The 20,212-nt window shown below is 35.7% G+C and overlaps 1 protein-coding gene across 26 annotated transcripts in view; it reads right to left on the bottom strand.

The window, feature by feature from the left end:
- The window catches only part of SLMAP (sarcolemma associated protein), a 77,127-nt gene that overhangs the window by 9,889 nt on the left and 47,026 nt on the right, over positions 1 to 20,212 (bottom strand). For 4 of the 26 annotated variants that reach the window (XM_066195371.1, XM_066195373.1, XM_066195372.1 and 1 more), the window contains 7 exons: positions 20,128 to 20,178; positions 16,651 to 16,713; positions 10,949 to 11,005; positions 7,498 to 7,581; positions 7,178 to 7,237; positions 2,343 to 2,465; positions 1,688 to 1,762 (listed from right to left, as the gene is read on the bottom strand). In XM_066195371.1, the coding sequence (XP_066051468.1) occupies positions 1,688 to 1,762; positions 2,343 to 2,465; positions 7,178 to 7,237; positions 7,498 to 7,581; positions 10,949 to 11,005; positions 16,651 to 16,713; positions 20,128 to 20,178 (513 nt within the window). Of the gene's footprint in view, positions 1 to 1,687; positions 1,763 to 2,342; positions 2,466 to 7,177; positions 7,238 to 7,497; positions 7,582 to 7,702; positions 7,723 to 9,511; positions 9,638 to 10,948; positions 11,006 to 16,650; positions 16,714 to 20,127; positions 20,179 to 20,212 lie in introns of those variants that run through there. The other 22 variants (XM_066195379.1, XM_066195385.1, XM_066195381.1 and 19 more) reach the window with 11 other exon arrangements.

Here is a 20,212-nt window from a genome sequence, read left to right as displayed (position 1 = left end):
TGTGCATTTTGTTGATGAACAACTCTCCCTTTAGATGTTCAGGCCTGAAAAGAGTCTTGGACTGAAAATTCTAAGACACACAGGAGTTCCAAGTTTGGTGGAGTTGTAGAAACAACTTACACAGAAAAATTACTACTAACAATATGGGAATGGTTTCTGAAGCACTGGATATAATTTGAGAGGACAATTAGAAAGAAAACTTCCATTACGTCTCTTGTTTCTGTAAGCCATTACCTCACCTAAACTGAATGCTTTGCTTCTTTCATTTTCTTTAAAATAAGGAGCAACAAGTTATTTGAATTTCCTTTCTCTACCTATGTGTTCATCTAATGAACTTGACACGAAGAGAAATGACCTCAGTTGTTTCTCTGGCACCTTCTCTATCACAAACAAAGCCAACAACACTGGCTGGGCTAAAACACACATCAGAACATTTTTAACTACAACAGAGAGAGGAGGAAACATCAGCAAGACCTCTCTTGGGAAGGAACAAGAAAAAAGGAAAGTACAGAATTAAGAAGAAGAATCCTGCAATTAAGTTTGGCTCTGTCAAGTTTCTACTTTCATTCTCTCTTTTTAGGAGGATTTTTTTTTTTTTTTGTGCATAGAAATAACTATCAAATATTTTCTAATTTTTGTTACAGCATTTACTACTTGGAGAATTTTCTTTATTAGCAAGGTAACACTCAAAATTAAATTGCTCCTCTTGTTCTAAAGATAAGCATTCTGTAAGCTACTCTCTTACAAGACCAATGGCAGAAAACATAAAGATTCTTTGCTGACAGTCACATAAAACAGAGCAATTACAGAAGTTTTTCAGTGTAACTAGTACATGACAAGTACCACAATATATATAAAATAATTTTCTAGGGCTATTTTGACTCCCTAAGAAAGTCAGGACTGTCAATCCACCTGCCTGTCTGCTCATCTGCCTTCCAGACATTTTTGGGTCCAAAGCAAATGATATGCTGACAAAGATCCCAAGGGATGAAGCTCCTGAGTTTGGTAATAATCAGAGGCTGAGTAGCTCTTCAAACTGATGCTTGCTCTAAGGAAATTACAGGTAATATAACCTTTTTTGTCCTTAAGGCTGGACAGACGGACAGACTCTTGATCAACGAGCTCACTCACATACATGGATGACAAGTTAACATGATCGAGAACATGTGACTCAGAGGTTTTGTAAATCATGGGATTACATCCTGCTGTACACATTTTGGGCTGAAAAGAGCATGACTGATTATATCAGTTCTCAAAAAGGCATGGACAGAGTCTCTGTTGCAGCAACTTTCCTGCATGTTCTGATGCTGGATGTGGATGAAAAATTTCTTTAAGAGGATCCTATAATGAAGTGAAGAGACTGAGTAGCACAAAACCACCTAAAGCTTCTGAGCGCTCTGAAGGCAGTCACAGTAAGAACCACTGATCATTCAGAACTGAGAGAGACTAATGGGAGATGAAGAAGAGCTACCTATGACAGATTACATCCTTTGCATTTTCTAAGTTACTGTTAGAACCATAGGAATTGAAAGGAAACATTCCACAACAACAATCAAAGATATGGTGAAAGAAATCAGATTTAAAACATACACTCAACTAAATGTTTTCCTTTATTAGTGACTATGATGCCACAGAAACAGTCAAAACCATATAGTTTCCCTAAAGAGTGGGGAAAAAAAATTCCTACCTTGCAGAGCATTTATTTGCTTGTTGGATTCTTCAACTTGCACTCGATATGCTTTTCTCTCTTCTTCCAAGAGAGCTACAAGTAAAAGTGAAAATGTGCCCAAAAGTTTTTGTTAGTAACATGTATTTCATCTGTGTAATAATTTTAGTCACAACCTCTCCTTAAATGAAAAGATTAAACAAACATATTATTTCAGGAAGTTATCAAAGGTAGTAACTGTGTAAGTAGTTTAATAAAAGTTAATACTAAGACATCATTCCATTATTGTAGTAGTATTACAATTAATTTGAAATTGATATAATCTGTTGCCTGATCTGAAAACTCCAGGTGTGCTAAATGCAAACTGGTGTGGGAGGAAGAAAAAGAAAAAAAGGCTGTAAATATAACCCTAATGAACAGTGAACAATATGCAATTAAACCGGACTATATTATTTCGTCTCAAAAACAACAGAGCTACATAGCTGATAGGATGATCTAACAAAGAGCTACCACTGAAGATACTCAATTACATCCATTACCTGACTGAAATAAGGATGAAATACACGGAGTTCAAGTCTGTATTCAATACTATGAAAACATATTGGTTTATCTTGAACTACCTGATATATACAATTCTAATGAATACCCTACAGAACCAAGTTTATCTGGGTCTCACCTTGAAGTTCAAAGCATTTTTGTTTACTTGTCCTAGCTAGCTCTTGGGCTTCAATCAGCTCCTTGTGCAGCTGCTGAATTTCTTGCTTAGCCTCAGTCTCTGATTGTGCACCCTGCAATTCATCTGATAAAAGAACATTTTCTTTGAATCATAAATTTGTACAACAGCTTAATCTGCATTGCCATGAGATGATTGGCAACTGTTTACTCAAATCTTCCAAAGTTAGTTAAAGTAAAATCAAAATTGGATTAGGCAAATATTAGCAAAAATATTAATATACTTTTTAAAGTAATAAAACAGATGCAAACTTTAAAACATTCATTATACAACACATGCAACATGAAACAAAAATTAACAAGGAAGAATTAAAGAGTTTTTAAAAATACTGTATAAACTGGCAAGGACTTCTGGATTGACAAAAACAAGGAACAACAAGCCTAAGACAATCCTTGACTGTGTTTACAACTTGTCTCTTTCTAAAGGAAGCTGCTCTAAGCCTGCCTCAGTGCACAGGCTCAGATGCAAGAGCCACCATCCCATGTATCACTACTGCCATCCCCCCACCACATCACCAGGCTCAGCCTTCCCCTCTCCCCCTGGGGACCAGCAAGGAAAGGAAACATTTTAGGAAACCTCCTAAAACAAAATTAGGAAAAAGAAGAAAATTCCAGCCTCCTTATTTCAATCAGCGAATATTAAGATAAATATTGCACTTTATTTTTTAAAAATTATATCTTAAAATATTAGGTGTATCTTTAATATGATCATAAATCTATGCACATTATTTAAACTCTAAATAAAAACATTTGCTTTTCCCCGTAAGTTTTCTATTAGCTAAAACACAAATCAAATGCCTCTTGGTCTTACAAGAGATGACTCGCAGACACAGACAAATTGAATACTTTTACAGCTGAAGTTTTGGAGGAATTTAAAAGAGAAAAACTAAGTATTTGTTACTAAGAGCACTGTCCCCTAATGGGCACACATCTGGAAATTAGATTCAGGAACACTCCAGCCTGCAGGAATCTGCAAAGTCAGGAACAGCATCCAGCAAAAACTCATTTACTAGATTTTCCTTAAGCAGTGTCTGTGCACAAACCGATCTTTCAATAGGCACAAACAGCACTAATAAACTCTATAGGTGGAGGGCTAAAACTTCTATATAAAGCTTGTGTGGTGAGAAAGGTAAAGGAAAGAAATTGGTGAAAGAATTCCAGCTGTGTATCATGGGAGAGAGTGGATAGAAAAGGGTTAGACAGTTACCTGGTCAATAAACATCTGCAACTACAGACCATATGGATTTAAGATAAAGATTTAGAAAAAATATTACTTTGGTTTGTCTGGACATTTCATTAATAAGGAAAAAATTAAAAGAAATGATAATTTAGCTCATCATTATAATTTTGACATTCATATTTAGCTGTATATGTTATCAATAAAGTAATTACAGATTTTTTCTTGTTCTCTTAATTAAGAAAATTGTTTAGCAAACCATGCTAAAGTCTTCATACTGCATCTCTCTAAGGGGCTCTTTTTCCTGCTCTCACAGTAATGAACTGGTGGGTTTAAGCAGAGCTGAGAACACACATGTGCTTTTAGACTTTCTCAGAACAAAATTATGAGAGCAGAAAGAACAGAGGGGACTACATATTTCATCCAAATACTTTGTTTTATAGTTTATTAGTTCTAAACCCAATTCTCTTTACTGAACATGTTTTGTTCTTAGCTTCTCATGAATAAAGATTTAGGGCAATTAGACTTTCAACTCTCCTTAATGAGACTTTTCAGAAGAAAATGGATGAGGAAGTTGACAAATTATGCTCAAATCATGCCTGATAAAGAAGCAGTGTCCCAAATCCAACAACAGATACCCTAAATGAACTTTATGGTGGCAGTGTTTTCTGGTCAATGAAAGCACACATCATAAAAAGCAGTACTGCTTCAAAAGAGATGAAGGGACAACAAGGGACAACAAAATCTGTTTAGCAAAGGAACAATAAAGGTAAACTTTTTCCTACATCAACACAAAAGGGGGATTTCCATGTGTCTGACGTGCTTCTAAGTCAAACGCCAAGAAACAAAAGCACAAAAAAATATTAGCTTTTTAGTCTTACCCAAATCGAAAATTACATGTCTTTTAGTTCAAAGCAAATACAAATTTTGTGCTAATTCTAGTTTTAAAAAGTACTTCTTCCGTGAGTAGGATTGCCCTATTTACAAATAGTAAAACTACTAAATATCATCATGCTTAGAATCAGGTCCCTTAAGAGGCAAATTCACATCACAACTAACTGTCCTCAGAGAAGGCTGAGGAGTTGCCATTAATTACAACAAGGTGACAGAAAGAATTAAATAAAAAAGGTCAAATACAGCATTTTTTCTACCTCATTCATTTTTACTACCTCATGGAAAACTTAAATCTGTGATCATTTTATCTGCCACATTTTAAGAAATCTTCTCAATTTATTCCACTTTGTTTCCCACACAAATACAGTGAGGTGCCCCTTAACATTGAATCTAATGGTAATTTTTAAATTATTTAAAAACCTATTTTTTAAACTATTTAAATGAAAAGAATTTTTTTTTGATAACAGAGATAATGCAGAAGCACACACAGGTTATGGTCTTGACTGATCCCTTATCTGTATGTGCCTGGCCTGTGGAAGCAACTTTATGAACAGCCTGGTATTTCTTCAAGCCTCACTTCTGAAAGTTCACTTTCAGAATCTTTGCAGGATTTTCAGGTTACTCAGAAGACAATTTTCAGGGTACTCTGGTGAAGTCACATACAACAATTACAACTCTGTAATTTTTTTTAGATTTATAAGATCCACATGAAAGAAAACGTAACATATATTTAAAATGAAGTATCTGGTTATTCTGATATAAAAACAATGGTCTCCAAATTTCTGAGCCGACAGAATACTGCTGATTTTCAAAACTTCTTATGTAAATTAACACTCTTCAGCAAATCCTCAGCTGAAAACACTTCCTACTAACATTCCATGGATCAGTCTTGTAATTGCTATGAAAACACAGGGACATTGGTTAAAACAAGATTACCAATCTTCCAATGACATTTATTGCTTCTTTCCATCTGTTTAACATTCACCTGTCCTTAACTTTGCCATAAGTAGCCACAAACAGCCTGTTTCAACAGAAGTGTCCAGGGAACTGTTATGAATGGTTAATAAAGTCATTTACCTTGCGGGGGAAAAAAATAAAGCCAACTAATCTGTCACAGTTTCCCCCCTTCCCGGATCCTGACTTGTAGAAACTTGAATCAAATCCTGAATGCACTCAAAAATTTTGATGGAAAACGCTTGGAGGAAACTATAGCAATCAGGAATCTCATAATTTTGTTGTTCCACTAATTTGTTTTGTAAATTTCAACAAAACCACTGCCTTTTCCAGTGGCCATTTCTGCATTCCTAACAGCCACCAGATCAAAAATGTTCTCACTCTTCCTTAATCATACAGCTGCATAACAAGTCTACTTGAAAACCTTTCTGAGGCAAATAAGATCCTTTTTAGGGCAAAGTCAGGCACATGAAGTAGCTCTCTGAAAAAAAACTCAAACAAAACTGTGGGTTTATAGGCTCTTCATAAAAATTAAAAGGCAAATGATTCATTGCACAGATATTTTTTAATGGTCTCATGAGAGCAAAATAGGAATGCCAATAAATAGTCTCAGGAGGAAAAGTTGCTGCCAACCTCAGCTTTATAATCAAAAATAAGACTATTATAATCACTACAAACAACATCATCAAATTCTACCTTCTAGCACAGAAAGTCACTGAACATACTTGTTGTTAGTTGTAGATACTAGAGAGCAAACCCCAAACAGAACATGCCCAGTATCTCAAACACTCCTTTCTAAACTGCTTTGCTGAACTGATGTCCACTGGGAAATATCTAACTCAGTATTATACATTGCCAAACAGCAAAAGTAATTTGTGCAATTTTTGGAAGCCTTTCTGTTGTAAAATTAAGGTGTGTAAACAATTGCAGAGAAAAGCTCTTTTACAGGTCTCCTATGTTCCGTTATGGTTTCCTTTCTTTCTGAATCACAAAGAACTGTAACATTCTTTTACTTGTGATCCCAACATAATTTGGAGCATAATTTTACAGATCTTTTAAAGTGTCTAATTGTTAAAGAAGTGTAAAATGATTTTCAGTAGGCTAAATGTAGTAACTAATGAATACGCCACAAAAATCTTCAGCTAATGAATATGTAAATATCAGCTTGCTAATTAAGTATATGCCTTCAATGCAAAAAAACCAATAAAAATTTTACTTTTATAGAAATGAAGCTCAAAGCTAAGCCTCAGCAATCATTTCAAATACAGTTATAACACAAACTTCCAATCTTGATTGTGTTAAAAAGAAAATCTAAAGTCATGTTTTGATTAACCCATCAGCTGCAAACTAACAGAAGCATTTCTGACAGTGATGGAAGCTATGCAAGTAAAATCTGACAATGCTTGAAAAATGTCAGTGATGGAAGAATCCCTCCTCTCCACAGCCACAGTCTTATATGTGTGCTGACCCTACTTTTCAAGTCAAAGTTATAACACGTAAATTCCTAGAACACCTTTGGTGAGTACAGAGAATACCTTTACACACAGATTATTTCTATAGCAACACTCAAAACTGTGCTTTTATATCACCCAAAGGAGTCATTATTGATATTTAAATTTAACTCTTCCACACTACATGATTAACATTTTTGAATTCCAGCATTTATTTTAATGCATGTTTGAGGAAAACTAGGTAGATAAAAAGATTACATATACAGAGCACGCATCTAAATTTGCAAAAGTAAATTTGTTTACCTTTTAGAAGAGCTACTTTGACAATAGGTTCATTTAGATCTTGGTCATCCATTTGAGCATCTAAAAAAAAATCCCACACCTTTCAGAGAGCAGGCAGACTGCAGACAGTTCTCATATACACATTCTTTACACGGAGAGAAGATTTTATGTCCTCCTCAAATTACAAGAGTCAAATTATGAAGCAGCAGAATAGACAATACTGCTGTAAGCTTGTCTCTAACTCTGCATAATACATTCCATTCCTTTAAGAAAATGCTCATGATCACCTAGACTTAATTCAAGCTAATTAGAGGTTACAGAAATCTCCGTTAAACTCTTACCTGTAGTGTCGTCGCTGCTTTTTTCTTTGCTTGGGCTAAGGGTGTCAGACAAATCATTCGATTCTTTGACTCGTGCTTGGTTCTCTGCAAGAGACAAGGAAAAGCAACTGCAATCAATAAATGCTTTGTTCATAATTTCTCCTATACACCAAACTACTGCTAAATGTCAATAGAAAACAATTTGGTTCAAGAAACAGTTAAAAACCTGCTGGGTGCTTATTTCTTTGCAAGTCTGGGCTAAAATGGATTCCGCATCCCTGGAGTCATTAACCCAGCCTAGCCTCTAATAAAGGACGCAATTACCTCGTGCACAGCTTGAATTTGGGTTAATGCTGTGTTCTTGCCAGCTGGAACTGTGGAAAAGCTGATTCAATCAGCAAACAAATAAGAAAAGAAAACTAGAACAATGCAGATACTGTAGCAAGTCAGAAAGAAACTGCTGTTAAGAATAAAATTGTGCTTCACTACTTTTGACAAATAAAATAACAAGTCTTGTACATACTGTACTGTTCAAAAGAAGTGTGACGTGAACCATTCAAGAATCACAGCAATATAAATTAATACACTGGTTTCTAAAAAGAATTTTAAGTTGTTTAAGTTGTATTAAAATTGTATTAAGAGAAGCAGTGTAGGTTGTTTCCACAAAAAAATGACCTTCATGAAACATCTATTAATGTATAATTGAGCACTTTATTACATGCAGCCTAGTGAAGCCACATAGTTGGGTTTTTTTTTTTTTGGTTTGCTGGATTTTTTGTTGTTGGGGTTTTTTTCCCCAGTTCCATATTTTTAGTGGAGACCACATATTTTCAAAAGAAAAGGGGATTTAATTACACCAGGACATCTTTGTCCCACACAGAATCACCCCCGATTCAAAGTCTAAATATTTTACGTGACTGAAAAACATTTTTAAAATTTCTTAAATAACAACTATGGTTTAGTTCTGGTGGGTCCATTAAAAGAGGACACACCATCTCTGGCGTGGGCTAACCCAGCAGGTCTGTCAGCAAGGTACTGTCACCAACATACAGGTGAGGTAATGCAAAACAAAATCCTTCTTGGCTGCCTATTCAGAGCCTTGCTTTGACAGCACAGCTGCCCACCTGCAGGTTAACAGAGGTTTCCTCTGAGTCTCAAGTTCCAGGCAGAGATACTACATGAAAAGGGGTCAATACAGCATTCCCAGTACACAGACTTCTACCATCCATGGAGAAAAGCACAGTGAACACAAATAATATCACCACATATAGATAGCGTGTGCATGCAAAAATGAAGTAGCAGGACATGGGAAGAAAGAAGCACATCAATAAATAAATCATGTTATACAACAGGGTTAGTGTATGAAAATAAGTAAAAACCAAGGGAATAATAAGACACTTTTTCGAATAACAAAAGAAAACACAGAACTAACTTCCCCCAAAACAAAAGAAGTGGAAACTGGAGACAACCTGTGCGGCTACATGAGGAAATCAACACGACAGAACACAGACAGGTTAACAGAAGAAAAACTTTAAGTTTTCTTAATCTAACATGAAAAGTTTTCTATAACTCTGTGCCAGATTAACATCCACTTGTACATGAAACAGAAGGCAACAAGTAGAAATAAAGCAGCTGATGAAGAGCAAGACTCTTCCCATCCTAATGCAACTGAAATCACTGGATAAGAGGAAGGGGAAAATAACCTGTACAGTTAGAAGCACAGGGGTTCAGACCTGGCAGGTATTCCAAACACAACTCCAATTTTAGCAGACTTCAAAATTCATAATGATTACAATAGTTAAAAACTTAATCTTTGGGGGTGGGTGGTTCTTTTGCTAAAACAAAAAGGGTTCTCTTTCTTATTTTTAGGAATAAGATTTTTAGCAAATATCTAAAGGTGTTACAAATCAAAACATTTTGCATTATCATACAGAACCAAGCTCACAGGATTGTCACTAAAACTGCAACAATTACTAAACCAAATAATACATTATTTTTTAAAACTATTAAGAAAAGTATAGCCTAAAAGCCTCACCCATGTCACTTTTATTAGTGGCCGATCCAGAAGCACTAAGCTGAGCAAGATCCATATCCAACTAACTTTACCATATCTGGGCATCCATGGAAATACTGCTCTCCTGCTCTGTGCAAAATGGGAGGAACAGTGCGAGTTCCTCTGAACTGAATTAATTCTCTCTTCCACTGCACCCCCTTATATACCTCCCTCCCACCCACCCTTGGTACACCAGCTTCTCGCCACCTTGCGTCCTCCCCCTCTGAAAGAAGGCACAAAAGATGAGGCACCAGAGGAAAGATATACCAGTTCTACATGTGAAACAGCAGAAGACAGACAAATTATTAGAAACCAGTTTCCTATTCTGGAACCAGAGTCGTAAGCACAAACTCTTTCCTGTACTATATTATATCACAGCAGTTGTTCCTATTTCCCGTAATAAAACTGAGCTGAATAAATATAGCTGAAGTGATAAAGTATATTAAAATGTGTTGACATCATACTTGATGAGTTAGAATATACTACCAAACACTAAAAATAGCTCAGAGCTTTGCAATGGAAGGGGCATGCAAGTGTTACGTTACAGTTATTGTATGCATTCTTTTGCCAAATATGGCACCTTGTCTATAGCTTCCTCACATACAGAAAGGAGTTAAAGGTGCCATTCCATGCATTGAAGGAAGAGAAGATAAATTAAAATGTCTCTAAAACGCTGGACCTTTTAACAAACTAACATTTATTATTAATGTGTATTAAAAAGCTGCAAGAGAGGAGTGAGCCTCCAAGTCCAAACAATCTTACATTATTAGGCACTTGAGAAATATTGACCTGTACACTTGGTTGCAATTCTGCAATTCTGACCTTGGCATTGTAAGGTAAGGATGACTGCTCCTTGACAAGTCTTTTTTAATTAGCTCCTTTAATTTAACTTGCTTTATACATTAGAGAAAAGCGTTAGAGAGGCACAGATATATTTTACTTGGAAAAGACACATTTAGGAGGTTAATATTCATTTTAAAGTTATGAGGGTATAAGAATGAAAACAGTCAAATTAGTCAATTTTTTACTTTTACTTAAAACTCAAAATGACACCAAACATTATTTCTGTGTAGCACTATAATAAAACCAAAATCCTGTTTGGAATTCATGCAGGCACTAAAACTTGAAATGACTTTATAAAAAATTTTTTTTTAAAAAAATGTATATTCAAGTAAGAATTCAGTCAATATTGAGACTAGCATTTCATGCACTCAATCTTCAAAAATGGTTTCCATTAAATCATTTTAGCCTACAATGGTATTTGGAGTAGAGTTCAGCAAACAATTTCCCTCCCCTTTACTGAATTTCTCCTCAAATGCGCATTCAATCAACACTCAAACTGCTGGCTTAACAAAGAACATGCGCTGAGTGACAAAAAAAGCATGCTTCAAAAACAGTTAAATAATCCAGAAGTCTAACCTTTTAAAAGCTTTGTTTCTTCCTCTTTGGTTAGATGTCCTTCATCTATGATCTTGTCTGCCAAACAAAATAAGTGTTACTTTCCAAGCTCAAATTTTCCCTGCATGCATCTACATAGAGTACATTCCATGACCAAATTAAAGGCTGATAATATTACTTCCTACTCGGGCTTGAACAAAAACTTTATTCTGGCACAGAATAATGAAACAGAGCACACAAGCCTACCAGAACTTTGTGATACACTGCATAATTATTTCTCCTTATTAACTTACATAATGCTGTAGTTCATTAATGAGAATTTAGAAAAAATAATTTTATGTACTTAAAAAAAAATAAAATCTAATTGGAAGCAACAAATAATTAACACGTTTCTCAAGTTTAGTTATCAAAAAAGGAATTCTAAGAGCTGGTTGCGTGAAATAGACATCCACCCAACACAGCAGAAATTTAGAAATGCACCACAGTAAAAAAGCAATAGAGAAGCCCCCTCAACATCACAATTGCTTTTAATAGCACCTGTGAAAGGTACACAGAAACAGCCTTTCTTCGTTTAAACCTTTCAAGAGAGCTGCACAAACCTCCAAAAAACTAGGAATGTATTACATTCAGGTTCATGAAAAATGGAGTTTTTATACAAAGTCTACTTTAGGGGAAGTCTACTCACGTATGTGAGGTGCACAAAAATCTTAGAAGTGGAATTTGAGACTAGATTGCTAACTTCATCCTAACTCCTGCCAGGACATGAAGGTAAACAAGAACACGAAGGGAAGAACAGGACTGGATTAATCAAAGACACTAAAAAAACTATTGAATAATTAATTTCTTTTTGCAGGTGAGATTTCATTATTTCTAATTTCTTAAGAAGCAATGCTGACACAGAAGTATTGAGGGTCCCATCTCACAGATCACATCCTCAATTTTTGCGCAGTAGGATTTTGCAGTTTAGTCCATGTTGAAAGCTGTTAGTTCCTGAAATACCAGGCTTGAAGCTGCCTCTGCCTCTCCTCCATGCTCTCCCTGTCAGATCCCTGATAACCAGGCAGGGAAGGCAGTTTGCTGGATACTCCATGTGCTGTCAACAGGTAACTGAGACACAGAGAAGGCTGAATGAACAGCACAAACAGGAGAGTTCAGACTAAAGAAGCTAGATGACAGTAAATCCTTCTCAAATTTAAAAGAAATAATAATAATAATATAAAAATTGAAAAAAATAAATTCAGTCAGCATTTCCAGCTGCAGACATCTCTGAAGATTAACTCATCCCTCTACTCCTCTGATGGCACGTTGCTGTAACTATGACAATTTAAGGACAGATGCAGGACAAGATCTGGGAGGAGACATCTTTTACAACCCTAGATGGCAGACAAGCTTTCAGACAAAAAGCCCTGAAGTCTGAAGAAGGGTTTCCATGGCCAAAAGGTCGTCCTGTCCTCTGTCCTCCCCCACACAGACTGATAAACCAGTCTAAAAAAGATGTTCCCACCACCTACTTTTATCTACGAATATTATCCTGCATTAGTGTAACACTTCACTAATACTGCTTCAGAAACACACGGAAGAGGACACTGGATTTTCAGGACTGGCTTTAGGTCTCAAGCAACTGCAGATCATCACTCATCATCCAAGTTCAGAAGAGCCTCAAGTTCCTCAGAGCTGGTGAGAATGACTGTGCCTAGGCTGAAGAAAGCACTGTGGAGGGAATCAAGTTACTGGCAGCCACAAGTCAGGAGTTTGAGTGGTATCATGAGTCCTCTTCCATTTTAAGATAAAATAAATCTAAACAAAGTCTTCAGATATGATTATTCCAGGATTCAGCTGTGGCTGGAAGAGCGGTGGAAGGGAAGGGAGCAAGGAAAAAGCTGAGGAATTCTTCTAGTAGATCTGAATAAAACAGCTGAAAGCAAATAAAGTAGCTTTCAACTGCTTGATCTGAAGGGGTAACACCTCAACCATGCTAGACTGCTAGCTTAAAATAGGTTCTATAATCAGCTTACAGAGTTAAATTTAGCATTATGAATTGATGGATCTTTTAGCGGTCACAATTCAATATCTGCTAAACCCCGAATAATTGTAATACAAAACAGAAACTACCCTTCTTAACATGTTTTCCAAACAGAAACTTCGGCAGTTCTTCATACTCTGTGACTAAAAGAAACTGCAAGCATGGGTTTCTTGGCTTTTTTTAATTTCCACGGTGGCCTATTGCTTTCTAGTGTCCATTACTGGTTTCACCATTTGTACAAAAGGTGTTTCCTTGGCACTCTTTCTTCAGCCAAGACCTCAAGAGGCTGCACACAAGTCTGTCCAGCCTGACCCAAAGCTAGCACAGCCAGTGTTTTGCACTTGATGACTGACACCTCTCCTAACTTTCAGAACAAGTGAACATTCTCTTTGTGTCAAGAATTCTACTGTTAATATATGGCATTAGCCAACAAAAAACCAGTTTATTTCAGCATGCTGTTATTTACACAATACACAGAAAATTGGATGTTGGTATCACTGAACTCCATAGAATCCTATTTGTCACTGTTACCACCCTAGTCACTAAAAGTGGCAGAATCCAGACAACGAGAAAGAAAAGATAAAGAGACATCTTCTTTAAAACATCTCTTTCAAGTCTCCGCATTTTTTTTTTTATTTTGCTAGCTCAGAAAACTTCATAAACCTAATTTGTTTTAAAATCAATTTGTGTTTTCCCTGAATCAAGACATGCAATCTTGGCTATCAAAATATAAATTTGGGTGGGGATCCTAGCTTTAATTTCTGGCACAAAAGACCTTTAGCTCTCATGCTATCCAGTCCCTACTTAGCAGAAAGCAGAGAGGTACACATAACTGATGCTTTTACTGACACAATCTGCTGTGAAGTTAGCTTTCAGTTAGTCTTTAAGATAATTAGTACCTCCCTTTGCAGCTTAAAGCCAGCTTTCCTTTAGGTTTTTAGGCATTTCCTACATTTTCAATTTAAGAACTCTATTTCAGATTTAGATTGCTTATCACTGTGTGCAAAGGAATAACTAAGATCTGTTAACATTACAATTATCATTTAAGTAACATGCCTCCTCTACATTCATATTTTGGCATCAAAACAATCTTTGAAGTAGGCCAGGCTTGAAAACCAATAAAAAACCTGTCCCTCAATGCACAGATTTCCAACCATCTGAAAAAAAGTGATACTAAATAGCTTTAACTTTACCTGACACCTGCAGGTCAAAGGAAAAGTTAAAAATAACCATTCAATCCATCCAAAAACTATTACTCAATAAATTTGCAAGAATCAGGTTAGTGAAAAGAAAGAAGTTGACTTGCATTTAAAATCAAATGCAAAATCACAAAGTAAGGGGAAAAAAGGAGGACACAAATGAAGAAGGGTTAAACTGGAGGGAAAGACAGGAAACTAGCAGGGCAACAAATATCACTTTGGTCTGTAAATCATCACATTTTTGCTAATAATGAATATCATGTAATGATCAAAAAGAAGCACCATGACTTCTGCTCTTGATATCCCTGTATCACTGATTTTCACCAGTGGTTACTAAAAAGAAGCTATGGAATGAGCAACAAGTGAACTGGATGCAATGATCAGAAAGTAAGAGACTTCCCAGATCATTCAGAGCCAGATTTCGTAACACTCCACAGATGTTAAGAGATCAGGACACTTGACTGGATGATATTGCGAGCGCATTGTGCTTAAAAAATAAAAATAATTAAATAATACCTTTAAAAATCTATAGAAACTAGATTTTACAAACAATATCCATAAAATTCCTGGGATTTTTATTATACCATTACTGCTTAAGTAAAAAACCTGCTCTTCTCTCAGTACTTAAACCTCCGGGCAAAAGCCCAATGTGCTACCACATAATGAACTATATATTCTTGCTCTGCTTTGCCAATCTTTATGATATTGTTCTACACTATTTGCTGCGTGCCTTAAAACTTGACTTCCTGACAACCTCTGGAACTGTAATTTTCCTCCCCAGGAGTCCCCAACCCTTGATGCTACACAGAGCAAAGAACAGGAGTAGGACTGAAGGGTAGCATTTACATGCAAAAGGAAAAGAATAGAATAGATCCTACAGTTTGCAGTTTTTAACCTCATGATATTGTGAGGCCTGACTAAACATATTTGAATGTGGAAAAGGCAAATTTTTGGCCCAAGAAAAAATAAAAGTGCCAATGATTTGAAATTTTTCTTGATGTGAGAGTGAAAACTTAAGACTGGCATAAAAAAACACAAAATACTGAACTATTTGGAACTCATATTTACTCCTTTATAACTGAAGCAGTCGAGGCCTTGCAGTATCTTCACTCTGTAGCTTTCAATGTCTTGAGAAAGGGTAGGCATAAATCCACTGATCTTAATTTTACTCTTATTAGTACTTCTTTTACATCCTAGAATATTTTACTAGACACTGTTGATCATTTTCCTTCTCAATAGTGACAGGACTGGTCAGATTTAGTTTGCAGAAGTGACAATAACCTTAGTTTTGCCAAAATAGGTTATGCTAACATCCAAACAATGAAAACAGGCAACCAACTTGTATTTGAACATCACACAATGGGTTCTTCATGTTTTAGACAAAAAAATGTTTACTCAAGCCTTTAACTTCATTTTTACATACTGAAAAAAGAAGATTCATACAAGATCTTTGCAAAATTTAGAATTATTTTAAATTGCAACCTGACAGAAGACAGCTACCAGTCATTAATTTTTTAAAATAGATATTTTTTAAATAAATAAAATTTAAATTTTCTTAGACAAACATTAGCAGTATCACATAATTTGGTTTATGGCACTACAATCTGGATCACAAGTCATAAAATCAAACAAGTCTGCTACACTTCCTCATGAAAATTTGAGAGGAAAGAGAGCCCAATGGACATTATGTCAAAAATGAACCTCTCTTATTTCTGCTTTTAAATGCTTCTCTGCTCAATTTTAGGTACATAATTTCTATAAACTCTGAAGGAAAAAAAGAAGCAGATTTTCCTGAAGTTTAATAGCACTTTGCTTCTCTTCATTCTAATGATATTTTTCTTTCAGTTGGCAAAAAGTATTAATATCTCCAGTTCTTCCTTAATTAGAGATGTGCAGACAGCGCTGTTTCATTACTCATTTTCAAAAGCATTTGCTCTGAAAAACACATTTCACATTCCAGAATAACACATCTTTTTAAAGACTGGTATTGCAATTTTCTGTTTTTCTAACAGTCTCTTGGATTTCCACATACAAACTACGAACCTGTTTTCCCTTTAGTTCTTTTGTTACAACTAATTTGGAGAACATGTAAGGCCTTTAATTATCAGATAAATTATAGATATGTGAAAAGGCACATATCTGTCCTGCTGCTGCCTGTGATGTTCGCTTAAACTGACAGATTTCAACTTCATTTGTAACAGGTAAAAAATTCCACTCAGCTTTAAACACCACGTGGCAATATCACCACCCTTTTGTTGGTCAGGGCACAATAACAGATGAACTGAGAAGAAGAGACAATGTGACCATCACTTTGCAAGAGCAAAGATATCCTATTACTGCATCTACCAGACATCTGCTTAATACCACAATGTCACAATTCTATGCTTAGAAAATTTCTGCTGTTACAGAAATATTAAACGGTAGTGACAAATTCCGGTTTCATCCACCTTTTCTGTGTTTTCTGTTGTTTTTAAAGCAAATGTGAACACTCTTGTACTCACTCTGACATTCTATGAACTGATGAATAAAAGTGCAGTCCCCTCCACTCTTTGAAAGAAAGTGCTCTAGTAGAGAAAGAAACACTTCAGTTTACATCTTCTTATCATTTTCCAATTGAGGCAACAAAAAATTTGAAAGGCATATTAACAATATTTGTCAGTGTAGTCACAATGGACTTTTCAGTCAAATCTGAGTTAATATGCAAGCAGACAAGACATGACGTTGAAATGATGTCTGAGTGATACTAGGAAATAGATTACTCTTTTGAACTGAACAGAAAAAAGTACTTCAGCTGCATTTTCAAAAAAACCATGTTTTTAACCTATATTCTTCAGCATTTTATTAGCTTTAAAAGGGTATTTTCAAAGTTTTTCATTATTCTTCGTGCTGATTCTTCATATCTAACATCCTCTATTTTAAAAGTGTCACTGAATATATGGATATATGCCTATGCTTTTTGAACAGTTTCACTTCGAAAAGACAGCTCTGCAGTGAAGCTCCTAAAACTGGCCTCATTTCACAGGCTTACTCAACTCCTTGTTCAGCTCCCAACTCCATCAGAATCCTGCACCTCTTCAAGGTGCAAACACTTTCTTTCTGAAGAGACTCAAAAATCCTTTGACCAAGAGTCCAGCAGTGGGAAAAGGCTGTCATTAGTACAAACCTGCAGAATCTGGTACATTCTAACCAAATTGTTCAATCATTAGCTCTGACACCAAAAGCTCAACTGCAATACTAAGCTTTACTATATTTCAAGGTTAATCTGAAAAGTCACCCATTTTTTAACCCAAAATGACAGAGGTTTTAAAAAACAACACCATGGGTGTAAATTTTATTTTCCATATTTAAGCTTCCTTTTTCTTTTCATTTTTACCTGGTTCTCTATCTTGTATCCTTTTTTATGTAACATACGGCTCACAAAATTGAAAGATGAAAGCCAGGTGTGGTGCAACACACTGAGAAAAATACCACTTTTTGAAACAACTTAGTTCTACACAACTTTTATCTGGGGCTTGCTGTACAAACAAGTTCCTCTTCTCTGCACCAGCTTTTCTGTACGTACAATGGGAGAAAATGAATGCCTAACCATCATCCTCTAATACACTTTTTAAATTAAAAGCCTCTGGAGAGGCTATGAGTTCTTAGTTCCTCTACTCTGAATATAGCTCGACTGCTACAGACACAGAAAAAAAGTAGTGTAAAACCATTATTCTTGTCATAGCCAGGTAGTGTGCCTGTGCACACACTTTGAGAGAAAGATACAAAAGGAATTTTTAAAAGCATACTAATTTCACATGGGTTTTACAGTTTTCCTCTTTCATTCCCTAAGTTGCTCAATCTGCATTATAAACCCAAAATTCTTCCCTCTTCTAAAATAATGCAAAACTACATAGTGGGAAAAAAAAAAATTCAAACAAAAAGCCCAACAAAAAGCCCAGCAGTCACTGCTTCCTGCTGCTTTAAAGAGAACAAAATCCAAAGTCTGGCAGAGCAAATAACTGCCCATCTGTTATACAAGGGCTACGTAAGGGACTGGAAGAAGCAAAAAGGCACAGACTGTCATGAAGAGCGCACAGGGCAGCAAGCTGTAAAATGCCAGAGAAATGGGGATGGGTTGGGTATGGCAGAGATGCAGAAAAATGTACAACCAACAGAATAATGAAAAACTACTCTAAAATACAGAATAACGAAACGGCGTGGTATGTGCATGACAAAAAAGGTGATACAAATATACAGAAAGAGAATTTGAATGAGCATTTATATGTTGTCTGTACTCAAAGAAAAACAACCCAGCAAATAGTTGCCTAAAACTTCCAGGTTTAAGCACAAGTTCCACTGTGACTCATAGGATGGAGGAATCCATCTTGTCAGGCCTCAATTCAGATGACACTGACTATTGTACAACCCAAAATAAGTCCAAAAGGGATTGCTTCCGTCACCTCCGACCAAAAAAGTGAGTTTCAGTAATATAATGATATTTGTTATAATCACATAATGATTTTTAAATGGGCTGTTTTAAAATTTGGACTTGTAAATTTGGACTTTAAAAATCTCACATGACATTCCTACCAACAATTTTAAAACAAACAAAGAGCATTTCTCTTAAAAAAAAAGTCAAATCTAGTATTATGTTATAAATTATTCCTCTATAAAATAATCTATATTTGAAGTTAAAGCTCAACAGTGTCTACTAAATGTTTCAAATTAGCTCTAGCTTAAAAAAGAGAAAAGTAGATCTATTTCTTAACCATTCTATCAAATATTAAGCTATTACCAACCTAAAATTATGCATCAGCAAGATGGATCAATCTATATAAAAATAAAATCTCACGGCAGTGTAGTGAAGTGGGCACAAGCATTGAATGTTCTGCTTGCTAACCTCGGTATGCACCACAGCTAAGCACCTAAAATGCTGAGACACTCAGGGGCAACCAGTACTCTTATCTTTAGGGGAGGTTTTGGTGCAGTTCCTGTAGGTGCTTAACACGTCTCCTCCTGTCCCCAGTGAGGACCAGCCATGAGGTTATGTCATAATGAACTTTCAATTTTGCTATTGGTTTCCCTAGTTAAGAACCTCACAATTTACAAATATGCACATGGAGCTTTAAAATTCTGTTTCAAAAATGTATAAATACCAGAATCCTTGAACACTGTGAATACTGGTTAAAATCATGAGTTCTCTACATAGGTCCCTGAACCTTCAAACCAATGCTACCACCATTCCTCAGATTGTAGAAGCTAGCTACATCAAGGAAAAAATTTAAATTGACATAAGAGGACAAACATATCTCGGCCAATTAAACAAGCCGGAATCATAACTGGAATTTCTTTTTGCCATATGTGATATTGGACAATTTCACTCAAAAAACTTAGTGTATGTTAAGACACATGAGCTGAAATATTTGGCTCTAACTGGCCTTTAAAAAACCCTATCACTCTGTTTAATCTGTATTAAGTCCTGTTTCACATAAAGATATTCCTGAGTTTTAAAAAATTAGTTTCCACTGTTTATAGATTTTATATACTCACATTTTTCATATTGAAGCTATAAAAAAATAGGTTCTGCTGACTTTATCTGGCATACCCAACTTTACCAGAAAAACATTATGTCTGTGTGTTGCAAGGGGAAATAAAAAAGGAAAAACAATCAATAAGTTCTCCACTTTCTTGTGTCACAACCCTGACATCATTCAATCAGTAGACTCCTACTGACTCTAGTGACAGCCCATCACAAAAAAAAAACAAACAACCCAACAAAAAAAGACAGCCTCCAAGTGGTTTTGTTGTATTTTACAGAACTTTCTAAAAACACTGTGATTGGAAGTATAACGGGGGGGAAAAAAAAAAAGTGCAGCTGGTCAGGAGTGGACAATTAATTTGCAAAGAGAAAAAATTCCAAGCAAAACTTTAGAGAACATTTTGAATTTGTTCATTTTCACATCAACCGTAAGACAAAAGGTAGCCATCAGATACACTACCTTTCTCTGTGCTCCCATTAATTTTAGGTATGAAGTCGTCAACTTGTATGCCTAGGATTAAGAAAGGGCATTATTTTTGGAACCA

The sequence above is a fragment of the Chamaea fasciata genome, unplaced genomic scaffold, assembly GCF_029207755.1.
Source record: "Chamaea fasciata isolate MVZ Bird 193981 ecotype frontalis unplaced genomic scaffold, bChaFas1.0.hap1 SCAF_13, whole genome shotgun sequence".
Lineage (NCBI taxonomy): Eukaryota > Metazoa > Chordata > Aves > Passeriformes > Sylviidae > Chamaea > Chamaea fasciata.
The sequence above is the reverse complement of the archived record's forward strand: the minus strand, read 5'-3'. Positions and strand labels throughout refer to the sequence as shown.